This window comes from Paramacrobiotus metropolitanus, unplaced genomic scaffold, assembly GCF_019649055.1.
Source record: "Paramacrobiotus metropolitanus isolate TYO unplaced genomic scaffold, Prichtersi_v1.0 Parri_scaffold0000122, whole genome shotgun sequence".
Taxonomy (NCBI): Eukaryota; Metazoa; Tardigrada; class Eutardigrada; order Parachela; family Macrobiotidae; genus Paramacrobiotus; species Paramacrobiotus metropolitanus.
The window spans coordinates 261,789-281,875 of NW_026570342.1; the positions used below are offsets into that span (position 1 = coordinate 261,789).

The 20,087-nt window shown below is 42.7% G+C and overlaps 2 protein-coding genes across 7 annotated transcripts; both read left to right on the forward strand.

Moving 5' to 3' along the window:
* The first annotated feature begins 4,369 nt into the window (after positions 1-4,369).
* Positions 4,370-11,790, forward strand: LOC129598430 (uncharacterized). Of its 2 annotated transcripts, XM_055496323.1 has the most exons (3): positions 4,370-6,082; positions 8,698-9,638; positions 10,174-11,790. In XM_055496323.1, the coding sequence occupies exons 1-3, from the start codon at positions 5,490-5,492 to the stop codon at positions 11,007-11,009; spliced, it is 2,370 nt and encodes a 789-aa protein (XP_055352298.1). In that variant the 5' UTR covers positions 4,370-5,489; the 3' UTR covers positions 11,010-11,790. The 2 variants fall into 2 exon arrangements, with proteins under 2 accessions (XP_055352298.1, XP_055352299.1); XM_055496324.1 differs by lacking the exon at positions 8,698-9,638.
* A 788-nt stretch (positions 11,791-12,578) lies between these two features.
* On the forward strand, positions 12,579-19,280 carry LOC129598431 (uncharacterized). Of its 5 annotated transcripts, XM_055496325.1 has the most exons (5): positions 12,579-12,748; positions 14,730-14,784; positions 14,950-16,392; positions 16,801-17,768; positions 18,240-19,280. In XM_055496325.1, the coding sequence occupies exons 3-5, from the start codon at positions 14,984-14,986 to the stop codon at positions 18,419-18,421; spliced, it is 2,559 nt and encodes an 852-aa protein (XP_055352300.1). In that variant the 5' UTR covers positions 12,579-12,748; positions 14,730-14,784; positions 14,950-14,983; the 3' UTR covers positions 18,422-19,280. The 5 variants fall into 5 exon arrangements, with proteins under 5 accessions (XP_055352300.1, XP_055352302.1, XP_055352301.1 ...); XM_055496327.1 differs by lacking the exon at positions 14,730-14,784 and having other exon boundaries at positions 12,579-12,876; XM_055496326.1 differs by lacking the exon at positions 14,730-14,784.
* The last annotated feature ends 807 nt before the right edge of the window (positions 19,281-20,087 follow it).

Here is a 20,087-nt window from a genome sequence, read left to right on the forward strand (position 1 = left end):
AGCAACCGGACGACTTTCGACCTATTTCGCTTCTTTGCAACATCTCAAAAATCTTTGAGAAAGTTGTGCAGAGCCAGCTCGTTTCCACCTTAAAAGCGAAGAACATCCTCTCTGACAAACAGTCTGGTTTCAGAGAAGGTCATTCATGTGAAACATTGCTGCTGAAAATGTCCGAAAAATGGCGGAAAACGATGGATAAGGGGCAGGTGACTGCCGTATGTTTTCTGGACCTCAAGAAAGCGTTCGACTCTGTTTCCCATGCCAAATTAATTGAAAAATTGCAGGCCATTGGGATTGAAGGAAATGCGCCGCTGCTGTGGTTTTATGACTACCTGACGTCTCGTAAGCAACGAGTGAAAGTAACAGCGCGTGTGTCGGACTGGCTCCCAGTGCGGTCGGGAGTGCCACAAGGAACACGGATGGGGCCTGTGTTGTTCATTGTGTACATTAACGATATGCCAAATGGAATGGACGCAGAATTGTTTGCCGATGACACAGTACTGTATGGCATCGGTCCTACGAAAGCGGAAGCTGCAGCTAAGTTAACCGTGCAGATTGGTAAAGCGACAACTTGGCTTGCAGATAACACCTTGTGTATCAATGAAAAGAAGTGCAAACTGATGTACATATGTTCCGAAGCGAAGAACAGCCAGCCTTCTCCGGTGGTTACAATCAATGACCACCAGATGGAAGAAGAAAAGCACGTGAAGTACCTGGGGATCTACATAGACCGCAATCTGCAGTGGGGAACGCATATCGATCACGTGCTGCGGAAAGTTAACTACGGCATCGCAATGATTAACTGTGCAAAAGACGGCCTGGATCTGCCCCAGCGTAGGAGCCTTTACCATGCCTGTGTGCAGCCACACTTCGACTACGGGTCGGATACGTGGTCACCGGCATCTTTGGCTTTGCGCGGTAAACTGGCCAAAGCCCAGCGGAAAGCACTGCGGGCGATTTCTGATTACAAGGAGCGGGTAACACCCGAGCTGTATCAGAAACTGCGTATCCTGCCAGTGTACGACCGTTGGAAGCAGTCTGAAGCAGTATGGTTGTACAAGATCTACAACCACGAGGCGTACCGTCCACCGCAGTATTTGGTCGAGATTATTGACTTCACGGATATTACATCGCGGTACAATCTCCGGAAGCCGAAAAGAATCGAAGCCTCAGCAAAAAAGAAGATCGGAGAAAGCACGCTGGCAATGCGACTGAAGGAGATCTTTGAGCGCATACAGAATGTTAACATGCAGATACTCAGTGTTGATGGTGTCGGTTTTTTCAAATTTGCTCTCAGAATGGTGGATCTGTCTTAATGTTGTTTTATTGTTCGGTTACTTTTGTAGCGACCAGACGTTGAAGTCCCGTTAACCGGGTTGTCTGCTGTTGATGTAATAATAATAATAATAATAATAATAATAAGAACCAGATGTGGCATTTGTCCGATGCCGATAAGTGACACCTCTCATCGCTGGAATATAAGAGCAGCTCCGCTGTATTCCAATAAGTAACAAAGACATGTTCTGACGATGCAATACTTGAAGTATGGATTTGAATCGTTGGCTTATTTAAACTGAATCTAGCTGCCTTTTTATAACCTTCGCTAAAGTTAATAAAACCATCCCATGCAATGTCACGTGTTGACGCAATGTACTGTGCAAAATAGCCGACCATTTCCCAGATTATGCTTTCGGGCAGTAGTGGCGTTTTTGACTGCTTTTCTGTCGCCGCACCCGTATTTTCGCTTTCGTCTTCAGTTTCAGTCCTTTTAAAAATTTGAGCTTCTCTTTGTCTTTCATAGGTATTATACGTTGAGACGGCAATGGATCGTCGGGAGAAATGAAACCAGGTTTTACGCAACACTCCAGAATAGACTTCAAATCTATTTCGCGGTTTGCTTCCGTAAGTTTTCTCTCTGTTTTGGACAGTTTCAACTTAGTTAAATCTTCTTTCGCCTCGAATTCGTTGAACGAGTCCAGTATCCATCGTCGTGCATTCTCGTTCGTAACAGCACGCAGACCCTTCTCTTTCTTGATACTATCGTCCATTATCAGGTGTTGGGCGAAGCGTCGGAGTTACAGAAATTCACGCGTATTTCTACCGAGTCCCTTTTAAGTAACTTATCATAGAGACACCATAGCTGAAGCAACGCTTGGGGTTGAATTCAAATTCGCAGCTGGCATAGACTTGCACCAAATCCCTCTTTGAAGTATAAAGGGAAACGAAATAGTGACGGACACCGTCGAAATGAACTTGAACATCCTTCTTTGGCTTTTTGGATGACTGCGGGGTTAATTTTGTGGTTAATTTTTTGGTTAATTTTGTCAGAATGTCTGCCACCTGGAACATTCCAAAGAATTTAGATAACGGCGGTTCTTACGTTTCGGATTCCTTCCAGGTACCGCTTCAGAAGTGCAACAAACGCAAAAACGGAGGCAGCCGACATCGACGATGTATTGCTTTCAATTAGTTTTGCCTCTTCTTTAAGCACATAGTGCTTCGCCTGATAGTGCTCTCTTTGTGGTTCAGCGTAATACAAATCCAGCATGACCAAGTTGCAAACATGGCTAGTAGTCGTCAGCAATCCGCAGGTGGGGTATGGGTCATAATCCGTACTGACGTCTACATGTATCAGGCAACGTCCTTTGTCCTTGTACTGTATTTACACGATATTAGGGACAGAGAAATCCCCAGGACCGCTCGCACTAGGCGTCGGCTCCATTGATGTCAAAGGAACCGACAACTAGTGCGGGCGGTCCTGGGGATTTCTCTGTCCCTTAATATCGTGTAAATACAGTACTTTTAAGACTTGCCGGTGTACCATAACTGAGAGATTTCTTTCCACTTGCAATTGGCATTTTTTTCTTTCGCATGGGTATGCTTCCCGTCCCACAGGCTGCTGTGCTCTTCGGGCCCTCGTTATATCGGAGCTGGTCTTTAGTAAACGGTCTGCTGTTGCACACGATTTTGTTATTGACGAATTTACAAAATGTTCCATACGTAGGGTTAGCGTCGTGACGGAGCGAGGACATTTTCTGTGTATCATTAGGTCAGCACTAACCGTACTTGCATGTGTGCAAACTTTCCGTTACAAAAGGTTGACTGTATGTTTTGCATATCCATGGCCCTTTCTGCTGTCCCTGAAAATTGGTTTTCAGTTTTAGTTGGTCCTTGTAATTTTCTTGGTGTTTCTTGTGATCAGCCTCAGTTATAGAGTGTCCTGAAGTTAAACAAGCGGAATAATAAAGACGTAAAAAACAATTCTTTCCGCTAGCCAAGTTGCCTGCAGCGTGCAGTGCATTGCAACTGACAGCGGCAACAGACACAGGCGATTGCTGTTTACCGTATTTCTATCATTTAAACGGACCAACATGTATGCGTACCGCAATGTACCCGTACGAAAAGTGCTGCTTGAAATAAAATACGCTTGTACGGTAAAATAAATTTTAAGCTTTTCTTTATTTTCTTATGCAAACTTGTACGATGTTATGTCTTAGGTATCAGTTATCACCTGTGGGACGATTCGTACCAAAGAAAAAAAGTGAATCGTTTTTTCTCTCCTTGTAGTTAGTCACAGTAGACATCTGTATACATGCTGTAGATACCCTGTAGACCTATCGGTAGTCATCTGGTTTCCCTGGATGGATACAGCGTGTCTACAACGGTGTCTACAGGTTGTCTACGGATGTCTACCGCTGTATACAGGCAGCCCTTCTTAGGTTTAGCTCGATACACTGCCTGTATACACCGGTAGTCACCTGTAGACAGCCCGTAGACATACTGTAGTCACCTGGTTTCTTAGGTTTTCTTAGGATGTATACAGGTTGTCTACAGAGTCTCTACAGGTTGTATACAGATGACTACAGTGACTACAAGAAGGAAAAAAACGTTCCATTTTTTTTCTTTGGTACGAAACGTTCCATATATAAATTCATAACTGTATACTAACGTGAGCTTCTTCGTGATTACAGAAGCCCTTGTACAAAACAAATGATAATGTTCAGCTATCGGCTGCAGAAATCTGCAGCTGTGACTATGTTGTAAGACTGGCTAATGGGTCGGTGTTTTTAAAGATTGTATCGGTACTTAATCAATCATCGTTTTGATTAATGGAGTGCAAGTTTTACTTTGCGGCTCGGTTACCACTGGAATGCGTGCAGTACGTACTATTTCTGAGCTATGGCTTAAGATGCATACCTTTTCCACAACGGTATCTAGCTGTAGTTACCAAAACTGCCTGGAGAGTTTTCCAAACAGCTTAAAATAACGCTAATACTGCGTACTGTAGTGCGTACAGCAGTAACATAAATAACATAACATATCGACACTGTAATAAACTCACGCGATATTCAAACGGCGTTGTGCAACTTGTGCGTACAAGCAGACTCTGCGGCAAAGCGGACCTTGAGCCATATCGACACACCATATAATATAACTGTACACAAGCTGGTTGTCTCAGGCCCTTTCTGTAGTATTATAGACGGGCTCCATATTGCAAACCTCTACTGGGACTTGTTAATTTTTTAAATAGTATTTTTGCTGGGCGATTGTTAACAGAAACGCCACTGCCGTCGTGAGTGTCTTATTTTCTAACCAGAGGAAATTAAAGAGGCGGTTTTGATTGTGTTTCGTATTGTTAAATTTTGATGTGAAAATGACATCATTATTATATACGTGCATTAGAAAATGCTGTTATCGTGGCGGTTGATACTTAATCGGCACAAGTGAGACGCGTCATACATTTTATCAATAAGTGAAACATCGTCTGAACTCGGCATCATGGACGAAATCCCAGCGACCAATACAGACGAATGCCACGATATCAACACTGATCCGGTTTTGCTGCCTTTGCTAACGACATGTGCTCCTAGCTGCAGTAAAGCGGTAAATCCTGATTTCACCGAAGACGGCTCGGATGACAGATCGGCAACGTCCCGCAGACATATTTACGCTGCGGTACAAGCAGCCACCAGTCCATCGGTCTCGTACGTTTCCGACGAAGACATTTCAGATACCGCGCACCAGTCAGACTCGTCCACCAGAGATACTTCCATAATAATAAATTTGGATAGAAGAATTTGCTATGAAAATGATCCCGGTGTGAGGAGGAGTGGCCTCCCCGTACGCCCGCACAGGTGCGGGTGCTAAGTTGTTTTGCTGTTTTTGCTAGTGATTTTCTCCATCTACCAGCTCTTCGATCTGGTAGATTCTTCAGTTGCTAGCCATCGTCGTCTGAGTAACTTGCTGTACTTTTGGCCCCGCAGCATCTGCTGCGGGAGCATCTGTAGTGCTATATGAATGGGATATAAAAGTGTGCAGTTGATTGTCGGGTGTCTTGCGTTTCCGCATAGCTCGTAGTATACAACACTGCTCACTCTGCAGGATAGATTCCGTTTCTGTCTCTGTCCGTGGATTCTTTCTAGATCCACCATCATACCGGTGACATCGAGTTCGATGGGAATAACTCGCAGTTATTTTCTGTTATTTTCATGTATCTGTTCATGAAATTTCCTTTGAGGGTTTTACGATTTCTAACAAATGATATACAGGTGTTTTTAACTGCTATACCGCATAATCTGTTCCCCTTTTTTCGTTACTTAAAGCAAGCTGCCATGGAGACTCCACAAAAAATAAGCCACTTTCTTCTGGGATTTCCGGAGCCATTTTTTGCTGCTACTAAGGGTGAACGGTTATTCCGTTTGATAGTCACATTTGGAATTTTCACCGTGACTTTAGCACTTGTGGACATAGCAACTGACATTCTGTTTATTTGGAATCTTTGGGTGAATACAAGTTCTTACATCAGTTCATCTGTCCTCATATTCATCACATGCGTTCCTTTTCTTCCCCTTATATTATCTACTATTCGATCGCATTCTGATTGGCACAACGACTTGGCGGAAGCCTGCGCATTAAACTGGCGATTGGCTCGGCAATCCCTAATGAATGTGGATGATCTACTTCTGCTCTCTAAAGAAGATCGGAATGACGGGCCAAGGAGCGGGTTGCGCTCGTTTCAGCAGATTAAGAGCTGGAATGAAAAGCGAGGTCTGGAAATTTTCCCTTTTGCATTTTTCTCTCGGTAAGATCACGAACTTTGGTTTGATATTTTGAAAAGCTTGCCCAGTTATGACAGCAGCTGGCGCTCAATAAGGGTCATTCGAACCAGCAAAAATATTGTAATGTCCGTAACTTGATCAACATTTATTGCTAACTGTTCATTAATACGACCATAACTGAAGGATTAAGTAAGTAATTAGAAAATGATACAGCACTACTGACAGTCGTTGCTATACTTTAATTATACGTACACTACAAATATTCTAATTAGCCGGGATGAAAAACGACAGTGCAAGAGAGAAAGTTTCAGCGAATCAGAGCGTTTCTCGCCTGTTTTACAAATACAGTAAAACCTCTCGTTTCATACACTTCTTTATTAAATACACTTCTCTGTAACATACAACCCATAAGGAACCGAATTGGCTCGCATGTTATAACATAGGGGGGATTCTCTTTATAACATTCACCTCTTTATAAGCCTTACATACACTTTCCGCGGAACCGAATGTAGTTTAACCAGTGTAGAGAACCTCTGAACAACATTCAGTTCCGGTTAAATACAGTTGCATACAGGTAGCCGGATGCAATCTGACGGAGCAACATTAACGTTGTTTGTGTAAATGGTAATTACTATGTGGTATGCAGAAGTATATCTCACAGAATATTTTTTGTTTCCAGTTTTCAAGTATTAATCGTACTTTATGATGAACTCAAAACGAAGTTGGTATTTTTAATGTACTCGTGTGCAATACAAATTTGTAATGTACTACAGATTCTTGCAGCTGCCTTAATGTTGCATTAATAAAATACATGTAGTGCGAAGCCCCTACCCCAAATTGTTACAGCGCCCCTGGGGGCAGTTTCCCTTTATAAAATACACCCCGGTATAACATACGAAACTGATGGAACCGTGCCTGTATTTTATAGAGAGGTTTTACTGTAAGTGTAGGTTGTTCTTTAGATAAAGATTTGTTGTGATTAAGGTTTTAGATAGAGATTTATTATTGATTGTGTCTGTCTGAAGCCTAGAGAGGTACCTGCTCCACGCAAGTACAACAAACCCCATTATTATTATCAATATTTATTATAAATAAATAAACAATAACTGGTTTATTGTCCTTTGCTACGAGGCTTCGCCTCCTTCTAAGCTAAGATAGAAAATCCTAAATAAGAAGAGAAAACAAAAAAGCGTGACATCATGACAGCAACCAAGGATGCGAATTTAAAGTTTGTGGTTTATTATTTTTTTAAAGGTTTATTAGTTTTAAAGTTTATTATTTTTATGCTGCTGACTTACTGAAGTGCGAAAACGCATGGAGTAACAAGAATATGGCACTAGACGCAGTTGCTTAAGATATAAGTAAATAGAGCGTACCGCAGACTTGGGACAGGACGCCATGTCAAGGGCCCAAGGAAACTGTCTTTCTAATGTTTTGTTAATTGTGACCCGCAGGTTTCTTTGGTTTTGCACTGAGTGGATTTCGAATGTTCGATTACTCGTGAAACTAGGGTTGTAGTACAAGCCCGATACATGCTGAGCATGTAAAGGAACAGGTAGTTTGCAATAAGCGCTGTTACCGCTTGAACGATAACGTTACCCACTGCACGACAATTATGTGGAATGGCAAACCGTGTTCCGCAATTATCTCGCTCCCTTACTGCACTGACTTTAGCCGAGCCCCCATCCGCACGACAATTACGGCACTTTTATTAATTTTGGCAGGCACCGGCCAAGCCGAGGGCACTAAATAACGGGTACAGGACGTGCATCTATTGTTCTGATAAGCCCTCCTTAGCGGCCGGAGGCCGCCGAATGGGCAGACTGCCCGCTACTTTTCCTGCCTGAACTGGTCACTCGTATAATATTATACAGACAGACAATGCCAGCCGGCGCGCACCAAGAGTGCAACGTTTCAAAAATTGTTGTTGTTGACATGTAGCTTTTAGGAGATAATCGTTGTGGCCATAAAACAGTCTAAAATGACCGCTTTCAAATGATGCAAAACAAGATGCAGTAACTACTACCACTAAATAACAGACGCGGTATTAACCACTTTCGTACGCTAACAGATGGCTAAAGTTTACCGTATGAATATGGCTGATATTGCGTTTATTAGTCAGTGACTCAGTGGTAGCAATTATTGCTTCCTATCGCACATCAATCGAAAGCGGCTTGCAGCCCACCGCATGCAACGCATAAGCAGTGTGGCGTGAAGCGCCGAGGTATGAAGGTTGACGTAACGTAGCATAAATTTGAAAAATTCGCTGTATTTACGAATGCTTAACGTGAAATCAGGCTTCTATCACTAAGCAGTAAGAATTTTAAGGTTCTCGTTGTACTAATCTTATAGTATCTCGAAATGTTATTAATTTCAACTGCAGAATACAAATCAATGCACGTATTTGCTAATCAAACAGTGAATTTTATTATCACATGTTGTTATATTATCTTAGTTTTTTTGGAAAGGTAATTTACGGCGTCCGTCTCTTTATCTGCCAAAACGAAAATGAGCGGAAGGGAAATCGGTTTTTCGGTTTCGAAGAAAAATATCATTTAAACTTAAACTGAAAGTGCAGAGCCGCATACCGTAAGCTTTGGGTCGCCTATCGTAACGTGATTTCACAAATTCTTTGCAGTTGCCAACTGTTCTACGAAGCGTGGAAATACGGCCCAGGACATTCTTTCTATTTTAAAAGTACCGATATAGAATTCCAGGATCTACACCTTCAGAGAGCGCATCTCAAGGAGATAAAATACGAATCCAGTATTCAGCTGATAATATTAATGCTATTGAGTGCCACGGGCATTATCCCCTTTTCAACTGTTAACTGCCTTTCCATCATATTATCCATGCTATCCATTGCTAAATATTTTCCAGCATTTGCTCGTCTCCCAGGAAGGTTTGCCTTTAGTAAGAAGCTGCTTGCAGAGAAAGATTCCATCCAGCTAACAGAAGCCAACCAACTGCTTGCATCATGGCTTTGGGTGCTGTACGGCACCATTTGCAATTTTCTGTATCTTGGGTGTCGGTATCACATCCTCATTGCTCTCGTTGTGTACAACTGGCAGGCTGCCATTGCTACAATAACTATCCAGTTTATCACGGTGTCGGCATTTCTGATTGGGTCGTATTATTCACTGAGCCAGAAGTACCAGATGCGTCGATTAATTTCTAGACGCCCAAGAAAGAAGAAAAACCCATGGAAGATAAGAATCGGGTGGTGTTGCGCGTTTTGTGGCCAACTTGTTACCACTTTGGGACATTTTCTGCTAGTACCGGTCACTACAACAATGACGAAAGTGGGATGCGTTATGGGTACCGCTTTGCAGCTTACGGCAGTAACTGCTTACTGTATTGTGCTCCAACTTGGATGGGACAGAAAAGCCTATTGGTACCACACAATTCTGCAAGATGACAGTGAAACCGCGATAGACTTTTCCACAGTGCTCTTCCCGGCGCTAGTGGCAAACGTTGTTGTGTCGTGTGTGCTTCTGCCTTTGCTATGCCGTTTGATGGACGACAGCAGCGGTAACAGCTGTTGGCTGCGCCATCGGGAAACGTGCCAAAAGTGTATTGGTATGTGATGGCATTTTGCAGCGGTTATAATTATAATTATGTTATAATTATTATCGTACCATCACATTCGTGATGCAAGATTGTGTATGCTCTCGTTTTAACGAAGATTTGGAAATGACACCGGTATCAGCGGTGTTTGTTTTATATTATTTTCTTCATTGTTCTTAAAGGTTACGAAGGCACGGCCGTGCAGATTCTCGATATAGGAAACGGAGAGCTACGCATATCGAAACTGGGCGTTACGCATATCGTTTCGATATGCACAGCCTTCGCGGCCGTGCATATTCGATACAAATCCGGAATGAAAGTCTGGCTTCAGACCATGCTCTTCAAACAGCTAATTTAATAATTAGGCTTAGCCTAATTGAATTTTAGAACTGTACAATACATTTCGCAGCGACGGAAAAAGTCATGATATTGCGCATAAATTCATAATGCGCGCACAAGATACGTACCATTAAAACTTAAGTCCAGCGAAATAAAAAGAACAATTCGATTACAAAATTCGGCTAATGCCAATTTTTTTGTCCTATAGATTTCCAGGAACGTTATTGCAAGGTTCGGCCATGTTGGCTTTGCGAATGGGCATCGTCTTATGAAAAAAACCATCTAACAGCGATCTATGACGACTTTGGAGACTTCAAGGAGGATAAAGATAAGATAAATGGCCAAATTGAAACACCCGTCATGTTTTCAGGAAAACCTCTACCAACCGACCACCATCCGAACGGACGTTTACCAACCGAGAAGTGGATTGCGCACAAAGTGCTTCGTTGTAAAAGAATCTGTGACCGACAGTGCGATCGCGACGGAGATATGCTTCTTTGTTTGGAGCACATCACGGCATTAAGAGCGACATCTACCATCCCTCATGACGGTATCGGATGTCCGCACAGCGGACATGCTGGCTTATGTTGGAAGTGTTGCAAAGTTTTCGGAGTTTATGAAACGCTACCTGGTGATTGTACTATGACAGTCCTTTTAGAAGCAATTTACGCTCGTGATGTCATGCCTTTTCAGCTGTTATTCAAAGCGCAGCTGTATGACCGTGGAATCGCTAAGGATGGCGTTACTCTGGATGTATACTGGTCGCGTTTCAAACAGATCAGGGACGAGCATAAGTACTGCAGATACGAGTGTATGCTCAACAGAGTATACAAAACTACGGCTAACCATTCAGAATTGCGTGTTAATGTCCAGCCGAAAGTAACCGATGGCATCTTTTTGGATAATTTCGATTTCATCCTTAACCTGTCATCAGTTCACTGTAAACAATTCGCCGAGCACCTATTGCTGCACGATGGTTATATCGATCAACGGCATGCCTTCCCAGCCCTGAAATGTCCCTTACGAAATCCAGATTCGCATTGACATGCCTCAAACACTAGTACAGCAGAATGCTTACAGCATCTTATGGGATTGTCAGTTGCTCTTCAACATCAGTTATTGATTCTTTCATTCCTGTCTTCCTCTTTAAGACCAGTGTCTATCATCAAAAAACGGGGAAGGCGGCCGCGCCCGCCTCAAGCGCTGGCCTGTCAGGGCACACCAACTGGTGCGCACACTATTTCGCAGTATTCAAATTCGACGCGCGACCTGTTTGCCACAAGGACATTTCGAAACCACACAAACGGAGGCTGGGACACTTCGGTTTGGGAAATTTTTTTCTGAGACATTTTGACGAAACGTCTGGGTCGCGGACAGTTCTCCACAAAGTCGACACGCTTAATTTTCGGATTTTCCGGTCTTTTTCTTCCGTTTTCTTAGGTCACCTTGGGTTAATAACTTTTTTGGTTTTTAGGTTTATGTTTTCTTGTTTTCTTATTTTTTCGTAGTTTCTTAGGTTTTTTGAGTTTCTTTGGTGTCTTGATTTTCCCACTTCTTTTAGTTTTCGTAAACTTTTTCTTAGGTTTGCATGACTGTTTTAATAAGCTTAATAACAATAATCTGAGGAAGGCAATGTTTCCTCGGCGAAACGTTTTTGCCGCGAACTGTTTCGGCGTCGAAACGGTCTCGCGAAGAAATGTCACGCGACTTGATGTCCTGCCGACTACATAGATGTCCCGCAACGAAACGTCGCGCGGCGAGATGACCTTGCGGCGAAATGTCTGCGACCGAATGTCCTGCCTACTAATCTTCAGCGACATGTCGCCAGGCCGAAAAAGCCCATGCTGTAGCATGAGCCAGAGTCAAGACTGTAGTTGAGAGATTGCAGCATGAAGTAGATATGTTCTGCCTTCAGACAGCTTCGTAGTCAGAAAGTCATTATCTTTTATAAGTTTTTTGCATGTGCTCCTTATTTCGAGGAAAACACTTTCTAGAAAGTAGCAAAATGTGCCGCAAACTGCAAAGTCAACATTGGTTTGCCGACAATAAGCAAACTGCAAAAATGCATGAATTTCATAAAAATCAACTGCAAAAGTAACACTTTGTCAATGCCCGATAATTTTAGTTCCAAATAGCAACGCGCTTGGTTTAAATTTGTAAATCGGCGGTTTACAAAAAATTGTTCAAGCCGTTATGCAACTGTTTCTGCTGCTGCCAATCGTTACATCCTACTCTGAGCATGTACTCTCAGACCGAGAATGATTTACTGTATTGTATCATCATATGGTAAAAATAATCTTGCCAGGTGCCAAAAAAAAACTGTTGGAAACCGTTGCACAAGACATACCGCTCATACTGTGTACTGTCCATATACACACGCAGACACATACGCGATGCAGAAAAGTCAGTGCACAGCTGCTGGTAATTCTGGGGTTGAGCCGGTATTATTTGATCGTAAACATATACGTAAAGTGCCACTCTATTAAAGAACTATTTTGCCGAAGGCACCAAACTTCTTTCTATCGCCTGCATGGCACTGACTGGCGTGCTGTCCAAACGGCAACCATGCTGCTACTGCTGACTGAAAATCTTGTTTTTCAACATCTACATGTATCAGCTATTCAATATCGAAAATTGGCAGTGTAATCAATCAACAATTTTCGGAATGCGGACTAAGCCAGTTAACGTTGCCATCCACGACGTCAGTTTCCAGCGCTGCGTGATTGTGATTATTTTATTTATTTAAAGCCCTTTGGATTTCGATCAGTTGCCCCTGTAATGAAGTAAGGTTTGTACGGTTGTAATCCGGTCAGGTTCCGAAGGCCGTTTTTCCTTAGAACTGCAAGTGAAGTTAATGTACGGTTGTCCGAAATTCCGAATCACACGATTTCCGCGAAATATACTAACGCTGGTCAGTGAAAAATCCAAAAAGTTTAAAACTTACCGTAGGAACGAAGTCATCGTAATGAATCAAGTCTGTAATCACATAAAAAAAGGATGGACAAAATGTATGTAAAAGCATGTAGGATCGCATCATTCTAAGTCACATAATTATCCACATTTATGCAGACAGCGCAGTGCACTGTACGATTAACAGGGAACATTTTGAGGCTATAAATTCAGAAAATCCTCAATTTTTGCAGAAAGTTAGAACAACTATATAAGTCGAATAAAAAAATTATTTCATGTGCCATGGCCAATGGGCGGGGCCAAAACAGAATTTAAAAGTCAATTCTGCACTGTTCTGTAGCCTATAGGCAGTGCCCCACATTATATTGTACTTTACAGTACTATTATAACGTTAGTGAACAATCTTTACCAGTGCAAGGCCAGCTTACTCGTTCCAAATTTTTATCTGCGCTTCACAAGCGGCTGAATTGGGAATGCTCTTTGTGTTTCGAGTGAATCGAGTCTTACGACTTCGACGTAATATTCGAACAATTGCTAACAGAAATCAAACTGAATCGCTTCTACTAAAAAAATGAAGTTCAAACTGCATAATCTCCACAAACGGGAAACAGCTATGACATACCACAAGCGAGCAAACAGATAACAATTTGAAACGAGAAAGCTGGCCTCGTCCTGGTACAGATTGTTCATTGTTCAGTAACGCTTACTCGTATGGTCGTTCAAGTGAAACACCCGAAATATTAAGTTCCCCAAACCAATTTTCTTCCGGTGTTTTTCTTTATCCAATTAAGGAGGATTTACTCTTTACAGAGTACTAGGAATTTTTAAAAAAGCTTGAACCGTTTTCTTGCAATTGCGTCGTAAGAAATCAGTGACGAACGCGCTTTAGCCACGCCACATGAGCCACTGCACTTAGCTCATATAATTGGAGTCACCGCCGTACATGGGCGGCTGTGCCATCGCCGTGTTAGAAGTTGATTTAGAGGAGCTCGAATTCAGTTTAAAGACATCAACTTTGAAGAAATGAGGAAAAAAATTAAATTAAACAAAATCAAGTTGGACTAAATTAACGTCTAACACGGCGATGGCACAGCCGCCTATGTACGGCGGCGGCTACAATTATATGAGCTTAGTGCATTGGCTCATGTGGCGTGGCTAAAGCGCGTTCGTCACTGATTTCTTACGACGCAATTGCAAGAAAACGGTTCAAGCTTTTTTAAAAATTTCTGGTACTCTGTAAAGAGTAAAACATCCTTAATTGGATAAAGAAAAAAACCGGGAGAAAATCGGTTTGGGGAACTTAATATTTCGGGTATTTCACTTGAACGACCATCGCTCATTCACTTATCATAGTGTTTCACTTGAACGACCATACGAGTACTATATTAATCTTGTAAGGTATAATGCGGTGCACTGCCTGTAGGCTACAGCACAGTGTAGAATTAACTTCTAAATTCTGTTTTGGCCACGCCCATTGGCCATGGCACATGAAATAATTTTTTTGTTTAACCTATATAGTTCTAACCTTCTGCAAAAACTGAGGATTATCTGAATTTATAGCCTCAAAATGTTCCCTGGTAAGTTGAGATATCTGGCTATCTAGTGCACTACCTCACATGCGCACGGATGATTGTGTATGGGATTTAATATGCGACCGTTTAGTTCTAAAGTGTTTTTGTTTGTTGACAGAACACAAGTTACTGTATATTTGCCTACGAATCAATGATTTTGACTTGAACACAGAGAAACACCCTTTCCCTTTTGCACCGACAGATCTATAAAAAAACCCACCCATCCACCATCTTGAATACCCAGCGGTTGTTTTGCTAAGTATTACTTTTTTGTGTGGTCTAGCTGTACAGCCCAAGAAAGCGTTCCAAAGGTTGTTAGGAGCGCATAAGCTATAGAGGTAAGTCGTAGCGACCAAATCTGAATGTGCCAATATTGAACCTTTGCTATTTTCTCATCGCCTGCTACGTTAGTTTAGACGGTACAGTATGCCAGTCTGGAAGCTACGCCTGATGTTTGTTATGCTCACTTATGCTTATGCTTAGAATCTCTCTTTCGCTCGTAGTATGAAATAGACGCAAGAAGGAAGACAATTAATTATGATGCACCATATGGACAAGAAAAGGGAGGCAAGGGGCAGTTCACTATCTTTGCCCACTAATTTTTACAAACTTACCTCGGCCAGCGATGTTGACACTTGGTCAGAACACGCGCTACGAGTACCTGTCGTACTGGGACGCGGTACAGAGGACGATCTCTTTTTTCTGAGGCATAGTGCTTACCGGGACCGATCATGCAGCAGTGCCTTACAGTTGCAAGTGCCAAGCCCATGTCAAGAAGCGGAACGGTCAACCCATGAACATAGCAACGAGCAAGTATGGCTTTCCTCGACTGATGAAACAAAGCAAATACGACCTATTCTGACTGATAAAGACAACAAAATATGTCCAATTCCGGCTGGTGAAGAAAAGCAAATACGACGTATCTTGACGGATGAAGAGCTCTATTTACGATATATCAGGGAATATCCCCAAGAGCGAGCAACAACTTCTAAAAGCTGCAGTATACCAGTCTTCAACCATAATGCCTGCAAAAATGTTACAGCGGTGCGGAGCGATGACGCAACCGATTTTACGAGTCGGCAGGCGGGACATCATTCTGATTTACATCAGCAAGCACTATCTGTCAATACCCTGACAACGAACGCAGCAGCCACGAGCCGCGGCGACAGCAGCGCGGCTGATTCCAGTCCCTGTGAGCCGCTTTTTGAAGACGATGACGTCGCTAGCGACAGGGAAACATGGCTGGCTTTGTGCCAAACCGCTGTGACAGTTGTGCAACAACCGAGGACACTTTTTCAAAATGCGTTCAAAAGTATGCATAACATTTTTGCTGCCCTGCCCAGATGGCCTGGAAGTTGTTTCGGTTCGCTGCACGAACCTCCAAGAGATTTCGTTAGCAAGCTATCCCACGGGATAAATCAGCTTGGAAACTGCTCGAACTGGCTGTTAGGGTTCTTTAAAGGCTTTATGTGCAGTATCTTGCACCGGTTAGGTCACTATTTGTGGGGCTTTCCTGATCCATTCTTCGCCACTAGTGGATTCTGGAGATGGTTCCGTTTGCTTATCAGTTTTGGCATTTTTACCATCAGTCTGACAATATTGGATGTGGTATCGGATGTCCTCGTTGTGCTGCAGCTTTGGGCGGACACAAACTGCCATCTCAATTCATCATTGCTTACGTTCATTACTGTAGTACCTCTTTTTCCAGTTATTATCTCCACAGTGATGGAACGGCTTCAGTTGAAAAACAGCTGGGCTGGAGCGTCGGCGCTAAATTGGCGGCTGGCTCGCCAGAAGCTGATGAATCTCGAAGATCCCCTTCTATTATCAAAAGATACGAAGAGAGATAGCAGTGAGTCTTGGACAGAGGTGTCCGATATGGGTAAAAATTGGAGCTGGAGTATGAGAGCACAACTTGAAATTTTCCCGTTTGAGTTTGTTAGCCGGTAAGACAAACTTTAATAAATAGTAGAAAATTCTGTCATACTAAACTTAAATTCGATTAGTTTTGTTGATGTACTTTTAAATATAGTAGCCATTAAATAGAAGGAAATGCGCCACTTTCAGATCCGGCCGCTGTTTTCTTATTCAGACCCGGTCGGACTTCGCTTATACGTTATGTAGATTATCGAGCAGCGTGTGCGTCAGTTACCGTATACCAGACCCTGTGGTGCAATTTTTGCGTCAGTTACCGTATACCAGACCCTGTGGTGCAATTTCGTTTAGCAGCTACAGTAATTTGAATCACATCAACAGCGGTAGTTCTCAAACGATGTAGGTCATAGAAATATAGATTCGCGATGTTTCACAAATGACCCTTTTTTTTGGCATGATAACCAATTTAATCTTCGTAGATGCCGAAAATTTTTTCGAGCTTGGAAATTCAGTGCAACCGATATAAGAAGAAACAGGTATACGAAAGGCAACGACATCGAATTTCAAGATATGCAACTGCAAAGAGCGCAACTGAAGCAAATCAAATATGAATCGAGTATCCAGTTGATCATCTTACTAGTTCTAATCGGTACGGGTGTATTGCCTTTCTCAGCTATACCATGTGTTTCATTGGTCTGCTCCTTCGTATCGGTTTTCAAATATATCCCTCCGTGCGCGCATTTACCAGGAAAATTCGCATTCAACAAGAGTCTGTTGGGCCAGCGCGACTGCTTAAGCGTAACGGAGGTTAATCACATGCTGCGGCCACGAATACTTATCTTACATGGAGCAATGTGTAATTTTCTGTATATCGCCTGCCGTTATCATGTATTCATTTCCCTCATTATTATCAATTGGCACGCCGCGGTCTACACGACACTCTTGCAAGCACTAATTGTTGTTATCTCCATGGTGTGGTCGTTTAGTGGAGTAAAAATTCAATCAAAATATACCATGCGGCGCGTTCGGCCACCCAGTGGCTATAATGAGTCATCTGGCACAGTTTTTATTCGCTGCGCTTGGAAAAGGAAAGTTGGAAGCGCTTGTGCATTTTTCCTACAAATGGCGACCGCTTTAACTTACTTTTTGCTGATACCGCTTACAACAACAATGACGAAACTAGGGTGTTTTGTCGGTACCGCTTTGCAAGCGGTAGCAATTGTGGTCTATCTTCTTGTTCTCCACCTTGGATGGAGACTAAGTATTTCGTCTTACGTAGATACATCCCATAAATGGCTTTTGCACCATTCTTCCTCACTCGTCTATCCTACGTTGTTTGCCAATGCTGCGGTTTCTTGTGTTCTGCTGCCGCTGGTGCAGTTATTGCTGGACAATAAGAATACTGCCAGTTGGCTCGTGCATCGAAACAAATGCCGAAATTGTTTAGGTAAGATTTGCTCTGCCGTGGCTTATAGCTAATTTCATCGTAATGTTATTTCGGTCATTTTTATCTTTAAGTATATGTTTTTATAAATGGGTCACCAATCTGGTTGCCCAGCCGGTTCACAGTTCGGTAATTCCGGGCCTTTCCGGCAGTCTTCAGAATCTATCCTGTTTACAGTTCATACTAAAACTCAGGCGTCAAGTTTTTATATTTTGTTTTCTTAAAACCGATGATTTCTTAAAAACGCATTATGTACGACAGTGGTAAATTTGGTGACCGGTTTATATAAACTTATAGTTTAAGTGGTGAATTTCGTTCTGTGCAGTACTGTGATATCCACACGTGCGCAGTATGGAACAAAGACTGCCACGTCTAACAGGTGTAGCGCTGAAAACTTCAATCAACCGTTGACTTACCGTACTTATGTTCCGGATTTTAATCGTTTTGACTGGATCTTGTTCTTGTGTGTTGTAGCATTTCAAAGTCGATATTGCAAAAAAACACCTTGTTGGATGTGTGATTGGTTGTGGGCCTTAGAAAAGGGGAATGTCAGGCGTTACTCCGGACGTCCAGAACGCGAAGACATTCTATGGAAGGCCCGCTATGGAAGGCCAGATTTTGAGAAGCGTGCCATTGATTGCGGTTGCAGATTATGATCCGCTTCAGGGATATGAAACATCAGAAGCATTTTATCGACTTTTGGCACACTATCACAAGGATGTTCCCGGTGACAAGCTGCTGTGTCGTGCGCATTCTGATCAGTATTACGCAAATTCTGAGGAAGGTGCACCAGACAGCCCGGTAGAGTCACTACGCTTGTTTCACCAAAAAGGACTTGTTCGTTTCTGGGATGACTGGTGCAACACCAGGTTGGAGAGACTTACGGATGACTTATCTGACTGGGATATGCTGAGTGACATTTCGCGAGAAGGAGCTATGACAACCATTATAGCGAACATTTATCATTATGAAGTATTGCCTTTGCAGTTGTGGTTCAGAGCTATCCTGTATGACCAAGGTGTTGAAAGTTCAGAACGGCAAAACACTTGCTGGTCACGGCTCAAGGAGATCAGGGATCAACACAGATCATGCCGATACGAATGTGTTCTCAATCAAAATGTACGAGCAGGAACAGTTGAGCTAATAATCAAGGTTCCCGTCACAGGAGCCAATGCGCCCGCTTACGATACCTGCAATGTCACCATTGAAATGACATCAAGATATGGCAAGGAGTTTGCTGACTATTTCCTGCTTCATAACGGTTATCAGGGCTGCAAAAGTTGGCCGGCTCGTACATGCCCAGGGCTATTCGACTTTGAAGGCCAAGCGGCTGAAAGGATCCACATCAACGCAAGCGATCTTTATTGACATAACCGGAATATACTGTAAATCATAATAATAATATGGATTTAATCATAATGTACTATGAGCAATAATGATTCCTTTTATTGCTAGGTTGTCATCAATATTACAGTGCGGAAAGATTCTGAAAGTATTTTTAACACGGCTGTCAATCGTGTCACACGAAGTAAACACAAAAGTTAATAAGGAAGGAGATTTTTAGCCGGCGTCTTGTGGTGCGCATTTCTCCGTTGCTCTTCGCCACGTAATAGTCGTTATTCGAGCCGCCTATACTCAGTTTCAAAAGTACGGTTTTAGTTGCAAAGAGAATATTCCTCCTACAGCGATATTCGATGTTGGGATATCTTCTACGCTAAAGTATCATATATCCTTAATCTTGGCAATCCTGCTGTTGCTTATACAAATATTAGGGTGTTGCATTATTATTATTGTTATCTGCAGCTTGTCACCACAATTAAATGCAGCCCACCTTCACTGCGTAAGTATCATACAAAGTGACACTTTCAACCTGACATTCTAGGAAATTCATTTTGAAGTAGTTTCCAATCAGCGGAAGCATTGCGGGAATAAGTACAGCAAAAAGTCCAAAACTTCTTGCGATTAATACGCCCCTTGCCGCACTTTTGAACAGTGCTCTTGTACTCTGTAGTCTGCAGTCAGATGTACTCTTTAATGTAAAGCTTGTCGTGCGATCCAGGAGATAACAACGCGTGCGTGCGTGTCAACATCCAAGAGATATCGCTTAATTAGAATTTCAAAGGGCAATGGTATAAACCGTTGTACTCAAGAATCGACGTGGAAGTTGTATGTTACATTACGCACTTGGACCTTCGGCAGCACGGATGCATACCGCCACAAGTTACAACCCGCGTCGATTTCCCGCGCACTCAACACCGACCTTTTTTACTGGGCGCTGAATTTGAAGGAGCATAAAACCCAAACTGGCCAAGAGCAGTTTGT

What these genes read in the sequence shown, in the direction of transcription:
- LOC129598430 (XM_055496323.1), top strand. Translation starts at nt 5,490, where the DNA reads ATGTATCTGTTCATGAAATTTCCTTTGAGGGTTTTACGATTTCTAACA. An exon ending in CCTTTTGCATTTTTCTCTCG is followed by an intron (nt 6,083 to 8,697) that starts GTAAGATCACGA and finishes AATTCTTTGCAG; the next exon opens with TTGCCAACTGTTCTACGAAG. An exon ending in AACGTGCCAAAAGTGTATTG is followed by an intron (nt 9,639 to 10,173) that starts GTATGTGATGGC and finishes TTTGTCCTATAG; the next exon opens with ATTTCCAGGAACGTTATTGC.
- LOC129598431 (XM_055496327.1), top strand. Translation starts at nt 14,984, where the DNA reads ATGATGCACCATATGGACAAGAAAAGGGAGGCAAGGGGCAGTTCACTA. An exon ending in CCGTTTGAGTTTGTTAGCCG is followed by an intron (nt 16,393 to 16,800) that starts GTAAGACAAACT and finishes TAATCTTCGTAG; the next exon opens with ATGCCGAAAATTTTTTCGAG. An exon ending in CAAATGCCGAAATTGTTTAG is followed by an intron (nt 17,769 to 18,239) that starts GTAAGATTTGCT and finishes TGTGTGTTGTAG; the next exon opens with CATTTCAAAGTCGATATTGC.